This window comes from Pseudophryne corroboree, chromosome 7 (genome assembly GCF_028390025.1).
Source record: "Pseudophryne corroboree isolate aPseCor3 chromosome 7, aPseCor3.hap2, whole genome shotgun sequence".
NCBI classification, from domain to species: Eukaryota; Metazoa; Chordata; class Amphibia; order Anura; family Myobatrachidae; genus Pseudophryne; species Pseudophryne corroboree.
Genome location: NC_086450.1, coordinates 452762093 through 452785706, shown reverse-complemented (window position 1 = coordinate 452785706; position 23614 = coordinate 452762093). Strand labels below are relative to the sequence as shown.

The 23614-nt window shown below is 42.1% G+C and overlaps 1 protein-coding gene and 1 long non-coding RNA gene across 2 annotated transcripts; both read left to right on the top strand.

The window, feature by feature from the left end:
• Window positions 1–345: 345 nt before the first annotated feature.
• On the top strand, window positions 346–1278 carry LOC134944264 (olfactory receptor 1496-like). Its single transcript, XM_063932843.1, has one exon. The coding sequence runs from the start codon at window positions 346–348 to the stop codon at window positions 1276–1278; it is 933 nt and encodes a 310-aa protein (XP_063788913.1).
• A 6359-nt stretch (window positions 1279–7637) lies between these two features.
• Window positions 7638–8157, top strand: LOC134943857 (uncharacterized). Its single transcript, XR_010181791.1, has 3 exons — window positions 7638–7700; window positions 7809–7870; window positions 8042–8157. It is a non-coding gene; the product is annotated as an uncharacterized LOC134943857 (long non-coding RNA).
• The last annotated feature ends 15457 nt before the right edge of the window (window positions 8158–23614 follow it).

The following is a 23614-nucleotide window of genomic DNA, read 5'->3' as shown; positions in this document are numbered from 1 at the left end:
AGCCAGTCAGCTCCTAACTGTCAACTTACAGGCTGGGTTTGAAAAATGACAGTTTTTTATCACTTGTCCAGGCATAATACATCTGCCCCATAGAGATATATTTTGCATTCTATTATACTGTATGTTCCACATTTAAGAAATTCATTATTTTTGAGCTAGGCACATTACAATCAATGTCAATTTTATCCAGTTTTATACAGCACTGTAACATTAAAATATGTAAAACATCCTGTATCTTTACATTTGGTAACGGGTCATTCCTATAATTTAAAACATTATTGTTGTTTTTATTATTATTATTATTATTAATATTATTATTGTCTTGCAGACAGGTGACAGGATCATATGGAGAATAACACTTATATTATAGAATTCCATATTGTGCCATTTTCCATGAAAGCCGGTGATGGACCCGTCATTTTCTGTGTTTTTTTCATAATATTTCTGTTTGGAGTCCTGGTAAATACAGTCATAATCACAGTTATATGTTTGGGTTCCCAGTTACACACCCCCATGTACCTGTTTCTCTGTAACTTGTCCTTTGTAGATATCTGTTACACAACAGTAACTCTCCCAAAGCTCCTGGACATATTGAGATCTGGGAATAACACCTTATCCTTCACACAGTGTTTGACTCAGATGTATTTTTTCTTCATAGCTGCCAGCTCTGAGGTTATACTATTATTTGTGATGGGGTACGACCGGTACATTGCAATCTGTCATCCCTTACACTACCACCAGATACTGAGCAAGAAGGTCTGCATCCTGCTTGTGGCTATGATCTGGCTATGTGCAGGTGTAAACTCAATATTGTGGGTAGTTTCAATTCGTAAAATGTCCTTCTGTCATTCTGTCACCATTCATCAGTTCTTCTGTGAGGCTAAAGCTTTAAGTAACATCTCCTGTTCTGGCTTAAAGATGTTTTATATAATCACGTTTGTTAACATAGTGTTGTTTGGTGTTTGTCCAATGTTCATCAATGTGATGTCATACAAAAAAATTATCACAGTTATATTGCATATTAAAACAAGGGAAGGAAAAATAAAAGCTTTCTCCACCTGCTCATCCCACCTCACTGTCATGAGCCTATACTATGTTTTTGGTACTATAGTCTATATAATACCAACATCAGACCAACTCAATTTCCTAGACCAGATTATGACTGTGCTTTACACAACAGTGATCCCCATGGTAAATCCTCTTGTTTATAGTCTGCGCAATCATGAAACCAGGAGAGCTATTCAGAGATTAATGGTACAGTTGGCAACCCCTCATTAGTTTATACTTTTCCCCTCTCCAGTACCCATGTACATAGATCAAACCATGTTCTGGTAACTGTCCTGGTTGATGGCTAGGTCATATAAAAAAGAAGTGTCTATGGGGCGGTTAAGAATGATATGTGAGCTGCAGCCCTAATAAGGTCCCTTATGGTAAAACTCTGGTCTTGAATGATCTTACTAAATTACTTGTTTTAGAGACACGGGTTTTAGGAAAATCTACAAAGTGTGTTACTGTATTTAGGTATTGATCTCCTAAAGAAACATCTTCATACCGATCTTCATTGACGGAGAATATTATGTACATCGGAAAATATAATTTGAAATATCAAATTTAGTATAATATTTCCAACCTGCCCAGCTCTCAGCTTGAAACAAAAAAAAATATTCATAGTGGGAGTCACACTGACTGTTACAAATATACAATTATCTTCCTAGGCCTACAGTAACATGATTCTGACCAATGTCAAATCTAGAATAAATATTCTGAACTCTATGCCTTTCAATAAAGCAGTTTAGTAACAAATTTGTTCTACTGAGTATTCTATTTTTATGCATGCTGCATGCTGGTGGGTCATAGATATACATCCTCCCCAATACTACTGCTACTACTTCTTCTCCTCCTCCTCCTCCGCCTCCTCCTTCTTTTTCTTTTTCTTCTTTTTCTTTTTGTTTTACTTCTTTTTTCATAGGGCCCTACTCTTGAGAACTTACATTCGAAAAGGGGGGGGGGATGACAGACAGGGGTGAAACAGATGGTGTAGACAGTGAGCATGAAACAGAGGATTAGGATGAGAGATGGCTGGGTTTGGTGAAGTACTGTAGGTCTTGAAAGCCTATTTGAAGTTATGTACAGTGGTAGAGAGTCTGATGGGGAGAGATAGAGAATTCCATAGGTACAGTAGGGAGTACCATGGAAAAAAACCTTGGGAGAGGTAGGAAGAAATCAGTAGGCAAGAGAGGCTGAATGCATTTGTGGAGAAAATAGGGTGGGTGGGAGTGTAAAGGGAGGGGTGGTCTTCTGTTTGCCGGCGGTCGGGCTCCCGGCGCTCAGTATACCGGCGCCGGGAGCCCGACAGCCGGAATACCGACAATTATTTTCCCTCGTGGGGGTCCACGACCCCCATAGAGGGAGAATAAAATAGTGTGGCGCGCGTAGCGCGCCACCGTGCCCGTAGCGTGGCGAGCACAGCGAGCCCGCAAGGGGCTCATTTGCGCTCGCCAAGCTGTCGGTAAGCCGGCGGTCGGGCTCCCGGCGCCGGGATGCTGGTCGCCGGGAGCCCGACCGCCAGCCAGCCGTAGTGAACCCTAAAGGGAGATATGGCCAGAGTAAATGGCAAAGGAATGGATGAGTACTTTGCAAGTGAGTGTGAGAAGCTTGATGTGATGTTCATGGCCCTTAGTACTCATGTAGATTGTAACAGTACCTTGGAGGCCAGAGCCAGAACTAATGTTTACCTCTTCCAGTGGCTGCCAGCCCCCAGTAGTATGCCAACTACTCATTGCTTCCTTATATCTCATATGAAGTGTGATAATTGTTACCTGTGTACTGTTTTATTTTTTCAGTTACTGTAATGTGAAGTTCTGTGTACCCTGTATTGTTCTAATGTCTCCCATATGTACGGCATTGCGAAACACTTGTGGCACCTTATAAATAAAATGTAACAATAATAATAATAATAAGGTGGGGAGACCACCATAGGTACTAGAGCCTTATACATTATATGGCTCTAGCACAGCTACACTAAGTGTTAATTAGGACATTAATTGCATTGGAAGTCAGAGGGACTGCCGGGAATGCGTGCATCAACTTCTGAGATATGGAATGACGTCATTAACAACGTCCTATCCCTGCCAGGTGCACCTAGACTTTCTAACTGTGGAGAATTGAAAACTGCAAGTATGGTAAGACAGAGACAGTTCATGTGGATTTGGACAAACAAGGACCTACAGTACAAGCATAATTACTGGCTTCAACACAAAAGAACTATAAGCATTTTAATTAACCTATTTTTCTTTACAGGTGTCACTTCTACTAGCGCTCATATTACTACCTTTTGTACAATACTAGCAAATGAACCTGGCCTCTTTCAGGTCACCTCTGCCTCCTCCCAACGCCTCTTAATCTCTTTCCATGAAAGATGCTTTCAAATATATCAAGGGTTTTACCAAGATATAGGAGGAAAACATTCTTCAAAGGAAGAGTAGTATTAGTGTCACAACTGAGGGCTGAGGCTGACCTGGGGAAGAATCAGGTGTAGGGGCTGGCATGTATGTGAACCATGAAGGTAGAATAGGGTTCCTGGACATACAGGAGATCTAGCACCGTCGGCCCGAAGGCGTGACCACAACAACGTAGTATAAAAATAAAAGTCAATTTGAACACACAGTATGAACACTTTGGTAATTCAATGACTTCAACAGTAGATGTGCAGAAGGATATAGCAGTACAGTTCCTAGAAGCGCAGAGGTAATAAGTGCTGTGGCTATGCCTTGCAAGACCCGGAGTTGGTAAGTCCGTGGCTACAGCTAACCGCTGTGATGTGGAACGAGCTGGTACTGCCCAGCTGGTGATGCACAGGAAGCTGGGATAAACACAGGTGCACAGGGTTGAAGTGGTACTTGGAAGAATTGTCTGAAACTACCGGATGGAACCGGTGCAAATGAAAGGTGTGCTGAACTCACCGCTGAAGTTAGAGTCCGATGTTGAGTATCGATGTAAACTGTGGTTCGATGTTGTGTGGCAGGAGATGCAGAGCGATATTGGAATACCGCTGGTAACAGGGAGTGGTATTGGAGGTGATGAAGAACACTGCTTGTAGACAGCAACACAGGGACACAGGAGCACTGCTGGAAGCTGGAAGCGATGTTGCAGACAACGAAAGCTAAGTACGATACCAGGACACAGCTGGAAGCTGGAAGTGTAGCAGGACCAATGCTGAAAGCTGGTGTCAGATCGCAGCAGATAACCGGGAGCAATACTGGAACACTGCAGAAATCGGGCTACACCAGTGCAATTGCCTATGCCTGATTGACTGGCAGAGGTGGTCATAGGGTTGGAGGGGCATGCCAACGACATTATAACGCTGTTGGTGTGGCATGATATGGACAATGCAGGCGTATCCGGACCGTTGAGGGGGTAGGCCACGGTGGCTGTGTGACATCACATGCAGCCCCTGTGACCCATAATGCAGTGGGTAGCCGCCTGCCAGCACAGCTAGGCTGCGCAGGTAGGGAGATACTTGGCAGGTGTGCAAAAGCATCACCGCCGTGCAATGTTTTCGCACCCGTGCGGGGGGATGGGCCTGACATGAGGGGCGGACTAGCCCTGTGCTGGCTGATAGAGAGAGAAACCTTTGGCGCAACTGGATAATAGATATTGGAACACTGCGGAAGTCAGGCTGCACCGCAGAATGGTAACTGTTGTGGGTCTCTTAGTGGAGCAAGATCACAGGAGCTGGAATACCTGGAAGCACAAGCTGAAGAATCCACAAACAGGAGAGACATGTGTACTGGGTTAGACAACCAAAGCACTGACAATTAGGCAGCCTAGATGCAGGATATTTATACCAGCTACCATTATTCCGATTCCAAAATGTGGGGTACCAAAAAGTTTAAATGATTATAGACCAATAGCCCTGACTTCCTTGATAATTAAATGTTTTGAACGTTTGGTGCTGGGTCATATCAAGGCTCACTTTCCGGTGGGCTTTGACCCTTTTCAATTTGCCTATAGGGCAAATCGATCTACGGATGATGCTGCACTGACTATGTTACATCATATACATACTCATTTGGAAGGAAAGAACACCTATATAAGAATCTTATTTGTTGATTTTAGCTCCGCTTTTAATGCTATTGTGCCCAATTCTTTAGTTTTTAAGTTGTCCAGGTTGGGCCTAAACAGTTCTACTTGTAAGTGGTTGCTCCACTTTTTATCGGATAGGCCTCAGGTTGTTAAATTGGGGGGTTTAACTTCAGGGGAAGTGGTGTTGAATGTATGTGTTCCACAGGGATGTGTCCTGAGTCCACTACTATATTCATTATTTACCCACGACTGTGAGTCTACATCAGATTCTGTAAAAATTGTTAAGTTTGCGGATGATACCGCTATTGTGGGTTTAATAAGCAATGAGAATGAGACTGCATATAGAAAAGAGGTCGTTAGTTTATTAGAGTGGAGCAGGGTGAATGGTTTAATTTTAAATACATCTAAAACCAAGGAGATGATTATTGATTTTAGGAAACGAAATAGTGCCCCAAAGTCTCCTGTTCTTTTGGATGGAATAGGTATTGAGCAGGTGGAGTCTTTTTTTAATTTTTAGGCATTTTTATTTCAAATTCTCTGTCTTGGTCATTTAACTCAAATTTTTTGATAAAGAGGGCGCAGCAACGTCTTTTCTTTTTGAGGAAATTAAAATCTGCTAGTGTGAGTAAAGGGACCTTGGTAAATTTTTATCGTAGTGTTGTGGAGAGTGTACTGACCTACGGGATTGTCGTATGGTTCGGAAATTGTACTGTTGCAGAACGAAAGGCCCTGGATCGGGTGGTTAGGACAGCAGGTAGAGCAATTGGTGTCAGGTTGCCCAGTATTTATGAGATATATGAAAAGAGGATCCTTAAGAAATCTATGGCCATTTTGGGGGACCCTAGTCATCCAAACTACCCAATCTTTTCAAGATTGCCATCAAATAGACGCTTTAGGGCTGTCTACTCACGCACAAAGAGGCTGCATAATAGCTTCTTTCCGAGCGCAGTACGCATGCTAAATTGTTAAAATGTTTCAATCTTAGGCCTTGAAATGTAACTTGCTGCACGTTTATGTTATGTGATATGGTTTTGCTTGATTTTTTTCGTTGACATCCCTTGGTGTTTGTTAATGACAATAAAGATATATATATATATATATAGAAACAAGTCCATCGAAGTGGAGGTGCACTCTCGCAATGATAGAAACATACACAATGGTAAAATCAATCGTCACCGAAGCTTTAATCGTGTCGACGTTTCGGTCCGTAACCGGACCTTTCTCAAGACAGGTGACACATCAGTTCAATTTGAGTCATCATATGATACACGTAAATGGTACTTGATTTTAATCAAGTACCATTTACACTGTCGTCTCGATTATGTGATCTATATGCTTATATGTCCATGTGGACTATGCTATGTGGGATTGACCACAAGGGCTTTCCGAGACCGTATGGCAAATCACAGATCTTCGATCCATACGGCACTTTTGACTGGACAGACTGATAAGCCTGTGGCTCGCCATTGTCTACAAGCACGACATCAGGTGGCTAGTATGAAATGTAGACTTATCGATTGGATCCCACCTAAATCCTTAGGTGGGGATAGGACTCTAGCGTTAAAACGGCGTGAGAGCTATTGGATTCACACTTTAGATACAGTTACCCCCAGAGGTTTGAATGAGGGTAATCCACTTAATGTGTTTCTATAGATTCAATCCTCCTGTGTGTTTGTATTATCCCTGCGGGTTATCTAGGTGGATGGCTCGATATTGGTATTCGATTCTGTTTACCTTGTATTAATTGGTTTATACGGGTGGCCAGACACATTATATTGATGTCCTGGTTATCTTGAGTAATACTTTGATTAATTTAGTGCCTATCATTCAGTGGTGTATATGATGTATAAATTTGTGTGTTATGTATTGCGGCGCAGTCCGCCACCCCTGTGAACTCACCGGTCTCTGGTTCACCCAGCACCCTCATTTTTGATTGTGTGTGTGCACATGGCAACAGTACTTTGTTTCATGTGCTTCTCACACACATAATTGCCATTGTTTGGTAATAAACTATTACTGTCTAGTCATATATGTTTGTTTTCTGATTATATGGAATCAGTTGTATGTTTGCACCATGTTCGATTACTCAGTGGTGCCATTTTTTGATTCTATTTTGTGATCATGGCACCACAGGTGCAACAATGATCTGTGTTCTGCGGTTGTGCGTTCCACCGCGACTTCCGGGACGGTGGAACGCAAACCGGCGTCACTTCCGGTCCGTGGACCGCAATAGACGAATAGCGGCCGCGGCGGTCTAGTGTACACAGTGAGTGGTTACAGTGCTCTATACACTGTTCAACCACGTTATGGGTGATCAGTGTGGGCAGGATTTGGACTGAGTAGAGAGAGCATTAGGCACGAGTGGGGTATTTCCGGTTTTTCGGATACTTCCGGCCGATTTACTATTTAATCCCCACCCAGTTGATTGGAGGGCTATGCAGCCACAAGCACAGCCTCCATCTGACTGAGTAAGTAACAATATTTGACTATTCTACTTTATACGGGCACCAGCACTGTATCTATATTGATCTGAATAACTTTTCTGACAGCTTTGGCTATATGGGTGTACTCTACACCTATGGCTGCATCATTGTAAGAAGATGACACACATTAAGGTATTTGTACTGTGTGTGGGGGTGATTGCCCAGATGAATGGTTTTACCCTATGTTACCACAATTGCTGGTGTATATTTATACATGTGTCCTCTCTTTGTTGATCACAGTTCAAGATACGCTGGAGTCTGTTACACTAATCCATTATCGTGGATTTAACCAGACGTTTTAGGTACGGAATTATGAGGTGTCATACCCTATCACTTAGGTGACTGGGGACACTATTGGTGTTATTTATTATCACCTCTTTGGTGGCGTTTTTTTCTTCTGTTTATCTGTTGGTGCAGGTTTTTCCAGGGACTGGTGAGGCTTGTGATCATAACTATGTATATTGTCCTTGCAGATGTACGTGTATCATATGATGACTCAAATTGAACTGATGTGTCACCTGTCTTGAGAAAGGTCCGGTTACGGACCGAAACGTCGACACGATTAAAGCTTCGGTGACGATTGATTTTACCATTGTGTATGTTTCTATCATTGCGAGAGTGCACCTCCACTTCGATGGACTTGTTTCTATAGTATTAGTGGACCTTATGGCCCATTAGGAGCACCCGCCCGGTGAAGAAAGATTTGGTGATGTGAGTGCAGGACAACCCATGGATATATATATATATATATATATATATATATATATAAGCAGGCATTGGCTGGATAATCAGGCAGAGTCCAGAGCGCAGCGGGTAAGCTGTAGAATGTCATGTGGTGAAATCAAACATGGCTGCGCCCATGTTTGAATCTGGAGGGAAAGTCTGTTTGTACATTAACATGTGGAAGTCAGCGATAATGGCGGCGGAGGCCGCGGAGGGCAGGAGACGCCATTCACTTCAGCAGTAGGGATTAACAGAGTAGTTGCCATGACAGCGCTGCTGGGATCACGGAGGGGAGACTAAGGCAAAGCTGCACGCAGACAGCGCAGGTGGAATCCAGGCTTGGAGACAGAAGACATTTAGATGGTAAGAAGTGGTGACTAATTACCCGGATCGTGACAGCACCCCCCTCCCTTTAGGGGTGGCCCCAGAACACCTCTTTGGCTTGCGAGGAAACTTGCCGTGGAAAGCCTGGACCAACTTGGGAGCATGGACATCCGATGTATTTGTCCAAGAGTGTTCCGCAGGGCCATAGCCCTTCCAATCAATCATGTATTGGGGATATCCATACCGAAAGCGTGAATCCAGAATCTTGGTGACCTCATACTCAACACCACGTTGAGTCTGGACCTTGGGTGCAGTGGGTAGTGCAGAATGGAAATGATTCAGGACCACCGGTTTAAGGAGAGAGATGTGAAATGTCCTAGGGATTTTCAGGAATGGAGGCAACTTGAGCTTATAGGCAACAGGATTGATGACTTGTACGATCTGGAAAAGCCCGATATAAAGAGGAGCAAACTTCATACTTGGAACATTCAATCTCAGATTCTTGGTGGATAGCCAAACACGATCCCCTGGTTTGAGGACAGGGATTGCCCTAAGCGTCTTGTCTGCAAACTTCTTGTACCTCAAAGAAGCTTTTAGGAGAACTGCCTGGATATTCCTCCAGTTTTGGGAAAACTGATGAAGAGTAATATCAGCTGCAGGTACTGATGTTGCTGGAAGCAGTTGAAACTCAGGGACCTTGGGATGGTACCCATAGTTGGTGAAGAATGGCGTGGAAGAAGATGAAGAATGGTACTGATTGTTGTGACAAAATTTGGCCCACGGAAGAAGATGAACCCAGTCATCTTGAGAAGAGGATACATAAATTCAGAGGAAGGCCTCCAAGTCCTGATTCAAACTCTCGGTTTGCCCATTGGTTTGGGGGTGATAAGCAGTAGAAAACTTTAACTTGACTTGGAGTGCCAAACACAGACTTCGCCAAAATTTGGCTACAAACTGGACACCTCTATCAGAGATAATCTCTTCGGGGAGAACAATGTAATCTGAAGATCTCTTGAATGAAAACTTGAGCTAGCTTGGAAGCAGACGGAAGACCGGTGAGAAGGATGAAGTGAGCCATCTTGATGAACCGGTCAAATATCACCCAGATGGTATTATACTTGTTACACTCATGGAGATCTGTAATAAAGTCCATTGATAAATGGGTCCATGGACGGTGAGGGATAGACAGAGGTACCAGTTGTCCAGCGGGCGACTGGCGTGGTACCTTGTGCTGGGCACACTTAGGGCTGGATGCAGTAAATTCTGTAATGTCCTTCTTCAGGGTCGCCCACCAGTATGATCTGCAAACAAATTCAAAGGTTTTCTGAATACCCGCATGTCCGGCAAAGTAAGAGGAGTGTGCTCATTGCAAAAGCTCCCTTCTGAGAGTCGGTTTTATGAGGCTTTTCCCTGGTGGGGGCATAGAGTCCACTCTCATGGCGGAGAATGCCACTAGATCGATAATGGGATGCTTACCAGTAGATTCAGACTCATTTTCTTGCTCCCAGGAGCGGGAAAGAGCATAAGCCTTGCGATTCTGTGACCCAGGACAAAACAAAAGTTTAAAGTCAAACCTGGAGAAGAAAAGTGCCCATCTGGCTTGATGAGGAATGAGGCTTTGGGTGTCTTTCAAGTACAGGAGATTCTTGTGGTCTGTCAGGATAGTGATAGTATGAAAAGCTCCTTCGAATAAATATCTCCATTCTTCAAGAGCAAGCTTGATGGCTAGAAGTTCTTGGTCACCAATGGCGGAGTTGTGCTCAGCAGGAGAGAACTTCTGTGAGAAGAAGCCACAGGGATGTAAGTGGTCATCATTGGTTCTTTGAGACAGAATTGCGCAACACCTATAGAAGAGTCATCCATCTCCAGGGTGAAAGGTATGCTGGTATCAGGCTGTTTCAGAACTGGTGCAGAGACAAACTTTTGTTTAAGAATGTGAAAGGCTTGGGTAGCTTCTTCCGACCACTTGGAGGTATTGCCACCTTTCCTTGTGAGAGCGGTAATTTGTGCCACCACAGTAGAAAAGCCTTGAATGAATCTTCTGTAATAATTAGCAAACCCCAGGAATCTTTGACCACCTTTAAATGACGTGGGTATCGGCCAATCATGGATAGCCTGGAGTTTCTCAGGATCCATCTCTAAACCGGAACCGGACATGAATTACCCCAGAAACGGAATTGACTTGACCTTGAAGACACACTTTTCCAACTTACAGTAGAGATGATTTTCACGGAGATGGGACAGGACTTCCTTGACCCAGTAACGATGTTCCTTCAGATCATTGGTGAAGATGAGAATATCATCGAGGTAGACCACAACATGTCGGTAGAGGATATCTCGGAAAACTTTGTTCACGAAATGATGAAATACCGCTGGAGCGTTGCTGAGTCCGAAAGGCATGACGAGGTACTCATAATGTCCGTCATGGGTGTTAAACGCGGTCTTCCACTCGTCACCATTCCGGATTTGGATGAGATAGTGTGCACCCCTCAGGTCTAATTTGGAAAAGGTGATAGCTCCACTGACACGATCAAATAGCTTGGTGATAAGAGGCAAAGGATACCGGTTTTTCACTGTGATGTCATTAAGCCCACGGTAGTCAATACATGGTCACAGACCACCGTCTTTTTTTTTTTACAAAGCCTGCGCCCACTGGAGAAGAGGAAGACTGGATGAAACCTTTGGCAATGTTTTTCCTTAAAATACTCCTCCATGGAGTGGGTCTCTGGAAATGACAGAGGATAAGTGCGTCCGCGAGGAGTCTTTCCTGGAATGAGATCAATCAAACAATCCCACTCCCTATGAGGAGGAAGAATATCTGCGGAGGACTTGCTGAAGACATCAGTGAAAACTTGGTACGGTGGAGGCGGAACATCTGGAGACTTGGAAGAAGAGGTGCGGGCTGGAAGTGCCTTTTGGAGACAGATTTCAGAACAGGAAGGACTTCATGCCAGGATATGCGTAGTCTTTCAATCAATCTGCGGATTATGGAGCTGAAGCCATGGGAGGCCTAGAACCACAGGATGCGTAACCTTTGGAAGGACTAGTAATGATATCAGTTCAGAGTGAAGAGCTCCTACATTCAGATGGATAGGCAGGGTTTTGAAGTCAATGACTGCATCGGAGATCCTGCTGCCATCCACAGCAGTCAGACATACAGAGGACAAAAGTCTCTTGGTGGGTAGGGACCACCGTTTAACGAATTCCACAGTCACAAAGTTCCCAGCCGCTCCAGAATCCAGAAGAGCGATGAGGTTCTTGAAGCGCTGAGACACTTGAAGAGATACAGGAAGATTGCAATTACAGGAAGATGGAGTGGAGTTCATTACTCATGGCCGACCCTCTCCTTGACTGTCTAGGATTTGGAGTTTCTCTGACGCTTCAGACAAACGTTGATGCCATGGGATGGAGCAGCACAATAGAGACACAGGTGTTCAGTCAGACATCTTCTACGCTCTGCAGGCGACAGACGAGAATGGTTGATTTGCATGGGCTCATCTTTAGGCGGAGATGGCTGATGAGGAAGATTAATGGCAGAGGTCTTAGGAAAAGTAGACCTTCCTCGCTCAACCGCCCTTTCGCAGAATTGGAGATCAACTTTGGTGCAGAGGGATATGAGCTAATCTAGTTTGGAAGGTAAGTCTCTGGTAGCTAGCTCATCCTTGATCCGCTCGGATAACCCATGCCAGAAAGCTGCATAGAGAGTGTCGTCATTCCAAGAAAATTCAGACGCTAGTATCTGGAATTGTACCAAATATTGACCGACTGTCCGTGTCCCCTGACATAGCCGGAGAAGATCAGTGGAGGCAGATGTCACACGTCCCGGTTCATCGAAGATGCGCCTGAAGGTTGCCACGAAATCTGCTTATGAAGAGAGCAGGGCATCAGATTTCTCCCATAGAGGTGATGCCCAATCCTGGGCGGAGCCACTGAGAAGGGAGATGATGTAGGCAATCGGTCGGTTGGGAAATTGCCAGGCTGTAACTCGAAGTGTATCTCACACTGATTTAGGCAGCCCCGACAGGCTTTAGGGCAACCATCAAACTTGGCTGGTGTCGGCAAATGGAGACGAGGTGCAGAGACAGGAATGGTGGGTGGGGTTACCACCTGAGGTACTGTAGTCGGTACACTGGAAGCCCCTGAAACACGGAGGGTTGCTTGAATCTCATCCAGCTGGGAATAAAGGTCCCGGAGACAGCAGATCACTTGTCCCTGTGCAGCCTCTTGGTGTTCTAAGCGGGCTGCAAGTTGTTGCACTGGGCTGGTCGCTTGGGCCTGGTCTATGGCTGGATTCATTAGGTCAGTACTTACTGTCACAACTGAGGGCTGTGGCTGCCTTGGAAAGAATCAGGTGTATGGGCTGGCGTGTATGTGAACTGTGAAGGTAGAATAGGGTTCCTGGACATACAGGAGATCTAGCACCGTCGGCCCGATGGCGTGACCACAACAACGTAGTATAAAAATAAAAGTCAATTTATTGAACACACAGTATGAACACCTTGGTAAAGCAATGACTTCAACAGTAGATGTGCAGAAGGATATAGCAGTACAGTTCCTAGAAGCGCAGAGGTAATAAGTGCTGTGGCTATGCAGAACAAGATAGCAAAGTCCTTGCAAGACCCGGAGTTGGTAAGTCTGTGGCCACAGCTAACCGCTGTGATGTGAAATGAGCTGGTACTGCCCAGCTGGTGATGCACAGGAAACTGGGATCAACATAGGTGCACAGGGTTGAAGTGGTACTTGGAAGAACTGTCCGAGACTACAGGATGGAACCGGTGAAAATGAAAGGTGTGCTGAACTCACCGCTGAAGTTAGAGTTCGATGGTGAGTATCGATGTAAATTGTGGTTTGATGTTGTGTGGCAGGAGATGCAGAGTAGTATTGGAATACCGCTGGTAACAGGGAGTGGTACTGGAGGTGATGAAGAACACTGCTTGTAGACAGCAACACAGGAGCACTGCTGGAAGCAATTTTACAGACAAAGAAGGCTAGGTGCGATACCAGGATACCGCTGGAGGTTGGAACGGAGCAGGACCAATGCTGGAAGCTGAAAGCCGGTGTCAGATCACAGCAGATAACCGGGAGCAATACTGGAACACTGCAAAAGTCAGGCTACAGCGGTGTGATCGCCTATGCCTGATTGACAGGCAGAGGCAGTCACGGGGTGGGAGGGGCATGCCAACGATGTTATAACGCTGTTGGTGTGGCACGATACGGACAACGCAGGTGTATCCGGACCATTGCGAGGGCAGGCCACGGTGGCTGTCTGACATCACACACAGCTGCTGTGACCCATAACGTGGCGGGTAGCCGCCTGCCAGCGCAGCTAGGCTGCGCAGGTAGGGAGATACTTGGCAGGTGTGCGAAAGCATCACCGCCGTGCAATGTTTTCGCACCCATGCGGGGGGAATGAGCCTGACATGAGGGGCGGTCTAGCCCTGTGCTGGCTGATAGAGAGAGAAACCTTTGGTGCAACTGGATAATAGACTAGTAAGAATATAAATGATATAAATTAGTAGGTAATTGTATAAAATGTGTTTATTTTCTAAATATTGCAGCTATATAAAATAATATTAGTAAAGTAGAATACTTTTACAATGTACATGATAACTGATAGTGGGTTAAACAATATAGTTCCTCTAGAGAGAACTATATTTAATGTAATTGAGACAAAAACAGTTATAAAAGTAAAAAGAGATAAAATGGAGGATCATATCCGCTCTAAGAGCAAGTATTCATTAATGTGTACAGTTCTTAATATGTCCGGAGTCTGTTGTACGGTAGTACCATCAACTGAAAGAAGGCAAAGTCTCGGTTCACAGTTAAAGTTAGAGTAGGTCTGCGGCTTTATGTGGTAGTACCGTCAGCTGGATACAATGTAGTACAGTAATGCAGTCAGCTGGATACAATGCTGGATACAATGTAAAATTCAGTTCACAGTAAAAATTACGACTGTGCACATACAGATCTTCATCCCTGTATGGGGTTCGGCTGTCTTTAGTATAAGTTGCCGTGTCCTGATTAGTGTGTGTTACAGTGGCGTCTCTTTCCCGGAAGCAGCGGTGTTGCACAGGCGCCTGTGTGTTCAGACCTTCATGAAGCATATGACAGTGTCTTCCAGAGGATCACAGTTCCCGGGTCTGAGGCGATGGGGGGGACATGGACCAACGCGTTTCACTCAGCTTTGCAATGCCATGCTTCATCAGGGACTGTTCTGTGACATGTGTCCTAGCAACTTATTAAATCAGGTATTAAATCCGCAAACAGCAAGGAATAATGATTCTTCAAAGACGCTAAAAAACCGTGAGATGAAGATGTTTTATAAATAAAAAACATTGTCTCCAATAGGGTAAAATGTGGATTTTGAATTAAAGTAATTTTTACGAGAGGCCTTTTTTTAGCTATTTTCCTCTGAAACTAAGATTATATTTATTAATTTAATAATTCATACAATTTTATATTTGTATTCATTTCTAATATATATTTGCATTTATCATAACCTTTTAAAAAAAATGTACAATACTTAAGGGTGTTCTATGTTTAATTTGTTTCACTGGCACATTTCCCTCAACAAAGAAGGCCCCCATTTGAGCCATAACGCATTTCATATAGTGCAACAAGTTATCTGAGTCTTTCTGTTATAATAAAAGACTGTACAGTATGTTTTAAATAATAATAAAACAGCTCTTTTCATATATAAATACCAAGATTGTTCCCCGTTTTGATGTTTTAGTAAGCAGGATTCATTTTGCCCTTAATACATGCTCCCTATGATGTCAGCCCCGCAATGTGCCCATTCTAGACTCCGGCGTGACCAGAGACTTAGGGGTAAGCTTGGTATATGTCTAAATTTGCAAATATGGGAGTGTTTGGTCAATTTTTCAATCATGGAAATTTACCAAACACAAAACACGTGAGTGTTGGCTCAAACAGAAGTTCAAAACACGGGTGTAATCACAAATACTGTATGATCAAATATACCATTGCCCAAAATCTGAAGTACTTTTCATAGAAAACAACAGCACATGGAACTTTACCAAGAATCGTATTTGCAAACAAACTCATGAATTGTCCAAACTGACCCCAAAATAGAGGTTTCAAATGCACCACCTCACCCCCAGCATGAAATATCACCCATGATAATTTCATTACTTACAATAGAAAATTTCTCATTTAACCAAGAAAACCAGAACCCCCATCCCCCTCAAAAAAAATTAAGCATAACCAATATACTTATTATTAAAAAAACAATTTCCCATATACTTTAAATTAAAAAAACATAATTTTAGCTTTAACTTAATAAACTATAAACACATAATGTGAAGGTGTTGTTACATTTTTTTTGTATTTTTTTATTAGGGTTATCAGTATAATAGTTTAAAATAAATACACATATAACTTATCCATGAATTCTTAAAAATATAAATATCCAAATGGGGTTTGTTGTCATGAATTACAAAAAAAATTATGTAAACCTTTATGTAACATTTAAACATACTGTAAATAAAAAAGTTGCACTTTTCATAAGAAATGACATATCACTTCAATAACAATGGTGTATGTACATTGGGGGTTATTCCGAGTTGATCTCAGCCAGCAACTTTTTGCTGCTGGTGCGATTAACTAATCTCCACCTATGGGGGAGTGTATTTTAGCATAGCAGGGCTGCGATCGCTTGTGCAGCCCTGCTAAGCTGAAAAAGTTTCCAGCAACCTAGGAGTAAGGCTGGATCTACTTTCCCTGTGCGACGGATCCAGCGACGTTCCTTTCGGCTTTGACATCAGACATCCGCCCTCCGTTTGCCTGGACATGCCTGCGTTTTCCTTACCACTCCCCGAAAACGGGCGCCAACGGACAGGTGATGCCCCGGAACACCTTCCTTCTGTCAATCTTCTTGCAGTCGCCGCTGCGACCGCTTTCTTCGTATCCAGCATCATTGCCCAGTGACCCCTGTCGCCGGGCAACGACGCGCATGCGAACGGGTCGGAATGACCCCCATTATGCAAACACGGACCGGAATATGACCACAATTGAAAAATACAAACTCAAAACCAGCCATTTACAGAAGTGTTTTGGTGATTCTCGCCTGAAACATGCCTGTAAAATATGATTTCATACACCATCTGTAAACACGATCCCCAAAATATGGGAGCATAGTAAATATCCATATATCTTTTTAAAAAATGCTCCCGTGTTCGATCGATTCCACCTGTGTTTAATCTTGGACAACATGGGAGATATGATTCTTAGTAAATATACCCCTTAGACTATTTACATACTATACCCATACTAGCCAGCAGGTGGAAGTGATGTCATTTCGGTCCTCCATGATTACCTCCTAAATATTAGAGCCACTGCACATTTTTGGGGGCTGAAATGTATATAAACACACACTTCTGGGTCATCGGAAGAGAGTGTCACTTGAGTGGCAAGATCGACATGTGTAGGAGCAAATGTTTGATAAAGGGGGGAGCTAATGACATCACTATGACAGCCCATTTTTTCAGTGAAAGATTTTAACCCATTTGTACTGCACTAACCTATTTATTCTTATGAATGTATTGGAAACAACATTTGTACTTTCAATGTATGAGACACGATATTGATCCTAATTCAGACCTAATCGCAACAGCAAACTTTTTCTCTAATGGGCAAAACCACATGCAGTGCAGGTTGGGGAAGATATAACATTTGCAGAGAGAGTTAGATTTGGGTGTGGTGTGTTCAAACTGAAATCTAAATTGCAGTGTAAAAATAAAGCAGCCAGTATTTACCCTGCACAGAAACAAAATAACCCACCCAAATCTAACTCTCTCTGCAAATGTTATGTCTGCCCCACCTGCATTGCACATGGTTTTGCCAATTAGAGAAAGATTTTGCTTTTGTGATCAGGTCTGAATTAGGCCCTTTGTTGTAAGTGGTTGTTTTTGTTTTGTTTTTGACGATTGTAAAATATTTGCTTGTAAATGGTTGGAAGGGGATTGTAAATTCTTTGGTTTATAACACTCCTCCTTAACTTGAAAAAGACCACTAAGTGGTTGAAAATTATTGGTGGAGAAGCTGTTGGACAGAACTACCAGAGGGAAAGACCAGAGCAAAGATTACTGATTGCTGTACCCGTGTTGTACCATTTGTTAGCCAATGCTTACACTGAAGCTTTCTTGTCTCACACTGAAATTGGTAGGAGTCCATTTTGCTCGTGTTTTCATTTGCCATTCTCTGTTTTATCTAACAGTTTCTCCTCATTAAATGATTTTATGCAATATTTCCTTTCCCTTTGTTTTATACTACATCGCATGGGAGTGAAATTCACTAAAGGCAAAGACTTTGAACGTGAAGAACATTTGTTGGGTGATTAATATACCAAGTACACAACTATTATCAAAAGGACTGTACAGTAATTCCAGTTTTCCAGGAACTATTTGGGTTCTGATTTAAGAGGCAGTATTTTATTCTCTCTTGACTCATGTTGAAAGTTTTATTGATAGTTTATTTGGAAATTGCCTATGTGAGTTCCTCTCTTTTCATGATGTCACATTTACTGGCTGTGATACAGTGAAACATATACTGCGCTTGTATATACTGTATACAATATATATATATAATATACTATACAGTGATTCATCGCGCACTACGGGCGCTCTTCACACCATCGCAAGGGGCTACGCCCCCTTAACCCCTGCACGTCCTTTGGGAGGGCAATATTTGAATTATACGGAGTATTAACTTCAAGAATAATGTTGTTAGTCGTTAATTATTTTACGGGCAAAGGGCGTGTGAATGTCAAGGGGGCCTAGACCCTTGCGACGACATCAAAAGCGGACGCAGGGCTTGATGAATGACCTAGTGTGTTAATAATATGTTATGTCTACATAATATAGGTATAAAGCCAATGTGTGGTAAATACCACATAGAGAGTGTGTGTGTTGGGAGATTATTGCTCATATATATCACTATACAGCCCCTTCCCCTATATAATATCACATACACAGTGTGCACGCTGGGGATTTATCCCTCATATCAGCATATGGTATTATCCTCTCACCAGCTTCATTGTCTCTGCACACTGCACACTACAGACTCTCACTCTGCACCAGCACCAGAAACAGCAACCACCATGTTCCTTCCTGGCCGCGCAAGGCATGCCAGGAGTTGTAGTCTCCCCACAGCACTGCCGTGATGTCACAGTGACACACACCCAACGCAGTCTATCGTGCCAGATACACATATGCCCCACAGTACCCATTGCATACCGCCACACTTGCAGGCCTGTACCCGAGCATACTGCCACACTTGCAGGCCTGGTCTCCTATACAGATCTGTGACTCTATGGATCAGAGCTCCTAGACATACTCAGCACCATGGCCAGCATTAGCAAATGAGTCAAAGAGTCAAAGATCTGGACAAATATATATGAGATATATATATATATATATATATATATACATATATATATATCATTTGTCTAAAAGAAAGAATTTCAATAGATTGGTCTTCAATACATTTCAGATAAAATTGAAAAAGAAGGTCAGATCTTACTTAATAAGAAAACTTGTGCATTTAATCTCTAAGAGAGTTCTGCAGGGTTAATTCTTTGAAAGATTCTTAATATGAAATCACATTTTATTGGGATTTAACAATAAGATCAGTGAAAATCAGCTTAGCTAGGACCAATGTTTCCCTTTTTAAGTTCAGGGTCACAAATAGAGAGATATTTCACCTTAGTTTTGTGTCTACTCAGCAAACAATATTTGCTAGCTTCTGAACAGAGATTAAGACCTACAAAAAAGAATGTCTACATCATTCAATCTTCCATTCTACAGCAATGTGTCATGCCATGACACTTTGTAACGTTCTCATAAGATTGGAAGAGATATATAACCATGACAGACGAAATCATTTTCAGGTTCAGGGGATACCTGAGGACAGTAAGACCCTGGACATTATTGGTGTGCTCACTAAGTTATTCATTGAAGTGTTTGAGTGGACCCCTGATACTCAAATAGTACAGTATTTTACCAGGCATACAGTGCATTGGAACAGAGAAATGTTCAATAAAACAAAACTTGAGATATTATCTGTAGACCTCACTATTTTGTGGACAAGGAGCCAGATTCTTGCAGGGTATTAAATTCAACAGTTTGTCTATACAAAGTTTCTGGAATACGCTACAACAGAGGCAGTTGTCATTCCAATGACTGATGAGTTGAAGAAACACCAGCATAAATACTTTTGGGACATCTCCATGAGCCTATTAGCATATCACAATGGTACACTTTATTTACTTAACGACCTTGGGGACTTACAAATGTTCTAGATATCCATGTTTCTCACTCTCTGTTGTGTCCTGAGGCAAAAAATTGTACACAGTTTGAGGGTAGAAATCTACAGATGGTGAACCACTCATCCAGTGCGGCTCCATAGGAGGCATTCACTCCCAGCGTAACTAGGAGGCGATATGTCCGCCTACCCCCCCCGGGAGTGCACAGAGATGCTCTCTCATTCTAGTCATGGAACAGGCGCAGACGGAGCCACGGTTAGCCAGCTCATACATGGGAAGTTGTTGGATATGTCACTTCATATTTTATTGTGCCTCCTGGTTTTACCTGTTTATGGGTGCATTCACTTTTTACTTGTACACAACTTCTGATTTATGTTTTGATCCTATTTTCTGACACCTTTTTGCAGATTATACAGTAGTTCATTGCATATGTCACTAACCACTTTTTTTCTGATGCACATTTCCAGAATTGTTGTGTGTTCAGTTTTGCTTAGTTTTTCTGATATTTATAATGATGTGTGGAGTATTCTGTTTGTGCATGATTACACACCTTTTGCTTTATTGTCCTAAAGGTTCTTTTTCTTTTTGCAATCTTCTGCTCTGGCCATAGCCATGGTCTTGCTATGTACTGTATTATAATTGCATTGCGTGGTTTTACCTTTTCCCCTTCTTTACCAATCCCCCCCCAGGTCTCCATGGTAAATGTCATTCTTCTTTTTACCATACTGGCACATTTCATTTTTGTGGCACTCATTGGCTGCCATTTATCAAATGTGCTTGCCTCCCTTCTGAGAGGTTAGATTTAATGCAGCTAACTGCTTTAATATCTCCTCTGTACATGTAAAGGGGCTGAATATCACTGAAAAATTATCCTTTGTTCTCTGAGTTTGACATTAAAAAAAATATTATTTTCCATGGACCACCTTCACCAGTAACAGCTCAGAAGGAAATTCAAGTGGGTAGCCATATTGCTGTTTAGATGCCTCCCCCTTATGGAAATTTCTACCTACTGTATACTGTGATAGAGGGCCAAGTCTTGACTGTTGTTTGGAAAATCTTTAATAAAATGTATACCCTCATTAATAAATATGCTTCTAACAAAGGTCAGTCTGCTTGTTTTTGTTAAGGTCTTGACATATGCTGAGTCTGTGGGCATTGTCCTTAATGGGGTAGATTTTAATGAGATCTTCGATCCATCTCATCTTGAACTTTAACTACTTCCCTCAGGGACCTGAGGAATGTACTATAAGTAAACTTTTCCATGATGAACATGTTAATTGACAGTAACAGTAGTTAGTGGATGATAAAGACTTTACATTTTCCTCCATTCCCTATCATGTGTATTTCTGTTTAGTTTATCTTTTTGTATCCAACAGTTATCTCCATTTAATTAACAGAACTAATATTGGTTTTATTATGTGGTTATATCATGCACCTACATATCTAAACATTCGAATTCCTGAGGCTAGGCCTAAGTGTTGGTACTGAAAATTGAATAAAAGCTTTATCCAGATCCCTGGATACAGATATACAGGTTGAGTATCCCTTATCCAAAATGCTTGGGACCCGAAGTATTTTGGATATTGGATTTTTCCGTATTTTGGAATAATTGCATACCATAATGAGATATCATGGCGATGGGACCTAAGTCTAAGCACAGAATGCATTTATGTTACATATACACCTAATACACACAGACTGAAGGTCATTTTAGCCAATATTTTTGATAACTTTGTGTATTAAACAAAGTGTGTATACATTCACACAATTCATTTATGTTTCATATACACCTTATACACACAGCCTGAAGGTCATTTAATACAATATTTTTAATAACTTTGTGTACATTGAGCCATCAGAAAACAAAGATTTCACTATCTCACTCTCACTCAAAAAAGTCCGTATTTCGGAATATTCCGTATTTCGGAATATTTGGATATGGGATACTCAACCTGTATAATAAATAATACTATTGATGACTATGTAACCTACAATAACACCCCAGACATCAGTAAATGCACTTTATGGGAAGCAAACAAGTTTGTTTCACAGAAAACTCTAACAATCGGGTTCCTTGGCTGAAAAGCAAATGTAAGCTCAAAAAGATTCCCTCCTCCTCAAAATTCAGGCCTTAGAACTGTCCCATAAATTTCTTCAGGTTACTTATGGTGGTGCTGAATTGGCAGGGGCTATAATGGATTTAAACAAGTTATTATTGGATTAAATAAATTGGCCTGTAAAAAGTGTTGCTAGAAATATTTCCAATGGAGAAATAGGCCTGGCAAGCTTATTGTGCGATTTTTGAGAAAACAGAGAGCTCTAACCTTCATCCCCAAAATAAAAGGTGATCTGGGTACAGATGTGTCCTGCTACATCTTAGCTCCACACACCATGTAGCGTGCCTTGCTAGTCCAGATTTACCATGCCGCTGCCTGGCATTCTAAGGGCCATATTCAATTAGCAGTGATAACGGACTTTTCACGTGAAATGCAATTACAGCCTATTCAATTATCCTGGAAAATTTATCGGTGATCATGTTTTCACTAATTTCACTTCACCTTCTCTGAAGCAGGTGAAAAGTTGGGAAAAGTCACTATTTTAAGGTAAAAATGTTTGGATATGGTACATAACTCCTGGGACACCCCCCTTTATGACTAATTAGACACGTTGAAGTTTTTAATTATTTTTAATTGGCCAATAATGACATGTCATTTTTGGGGTGAAAAGGTAAAAAGTGATGGAAATTGGGGTTCAAGGTATGGGACAGGTATATTGGGGTGCTTTATGAGTGGGACAGGTGTTTTTTAGGCTTGCAGATGGGAGTAATCTGTCTGTTTCCACTTTTTTTTTAAGTACCCTAAAATGACCCAAATATATACTTATACCCATTTTCATGTACCCCAAATTTAATGAGAGCATTTATTTTGCTCAAAAAAAACTTGCTTTCTATCATTTTTTTGCATTTAAAAAAAATGCATATAACCGCCATTTCACACAATTTAAGTCCCCAAAAACTCTCTAATGTGATCTCTAACACACTTCTCTTCTGTTTTCCTATGTTAGTTTAGCATTTTTTGGGGTACAGGCTGATTTCCCCATTTTCACCTGCACTTTTCACTGCAAGAATTTTCACGTGAAACCCGGTCGGAATTGAATAGGTCGAAAAATGGAGCGTTTTCGCGGCAATTTTCGGCCGATTGGCGCAAAAAAATTTCGGTCGAAAAATTGCCGCGAATTTGTGAAAAATTCAAAAACGGAGCGTTTTCGCTGCAATTTTCGGCTAATCGACGCGAAAAATTTTCGGACGAAAAATTGCCGCGAATTTGCGGATAATTGAATACCCTAGTAAGTCACTTAATGTAACATAATGCACTAAGGCACTGGAAAAGCCGGATACTGTAATACAACTTTCTGTCCACCAGATGTCGCTTTTCCTAATCTGTACAGTGCATGTGTCAAATAGCCAATAAAGCTTCTGTAGCACCGCTTGCTGATTGGCAGGTGAAACCTGTCATTCATTACACTATACAGTAATACTAAACAATGTTTTGTCATGAATTCAGAGCTGCAGTTGACTACGTAACAAAGGATTAAGAGTTCTATTTACTAAGCCTTGGATGGAGATAAAGTCGCTGGAGAAGTTCCAGACAATCGGCTCCTAACTGCTATACCACAGGCTGTGTTTGAAAAATGACAGGAGCCGTTTGGCTGGTACTTT

Excerpts from the sequence above, each read along its gene's own strand:
- LOC134944264 (XM_063932843.1), top strand. The coding sequence starts at position 346 with ATGGAGAATAACACTTATATTATAGAATTCCATATTGTGCCATTTTCC.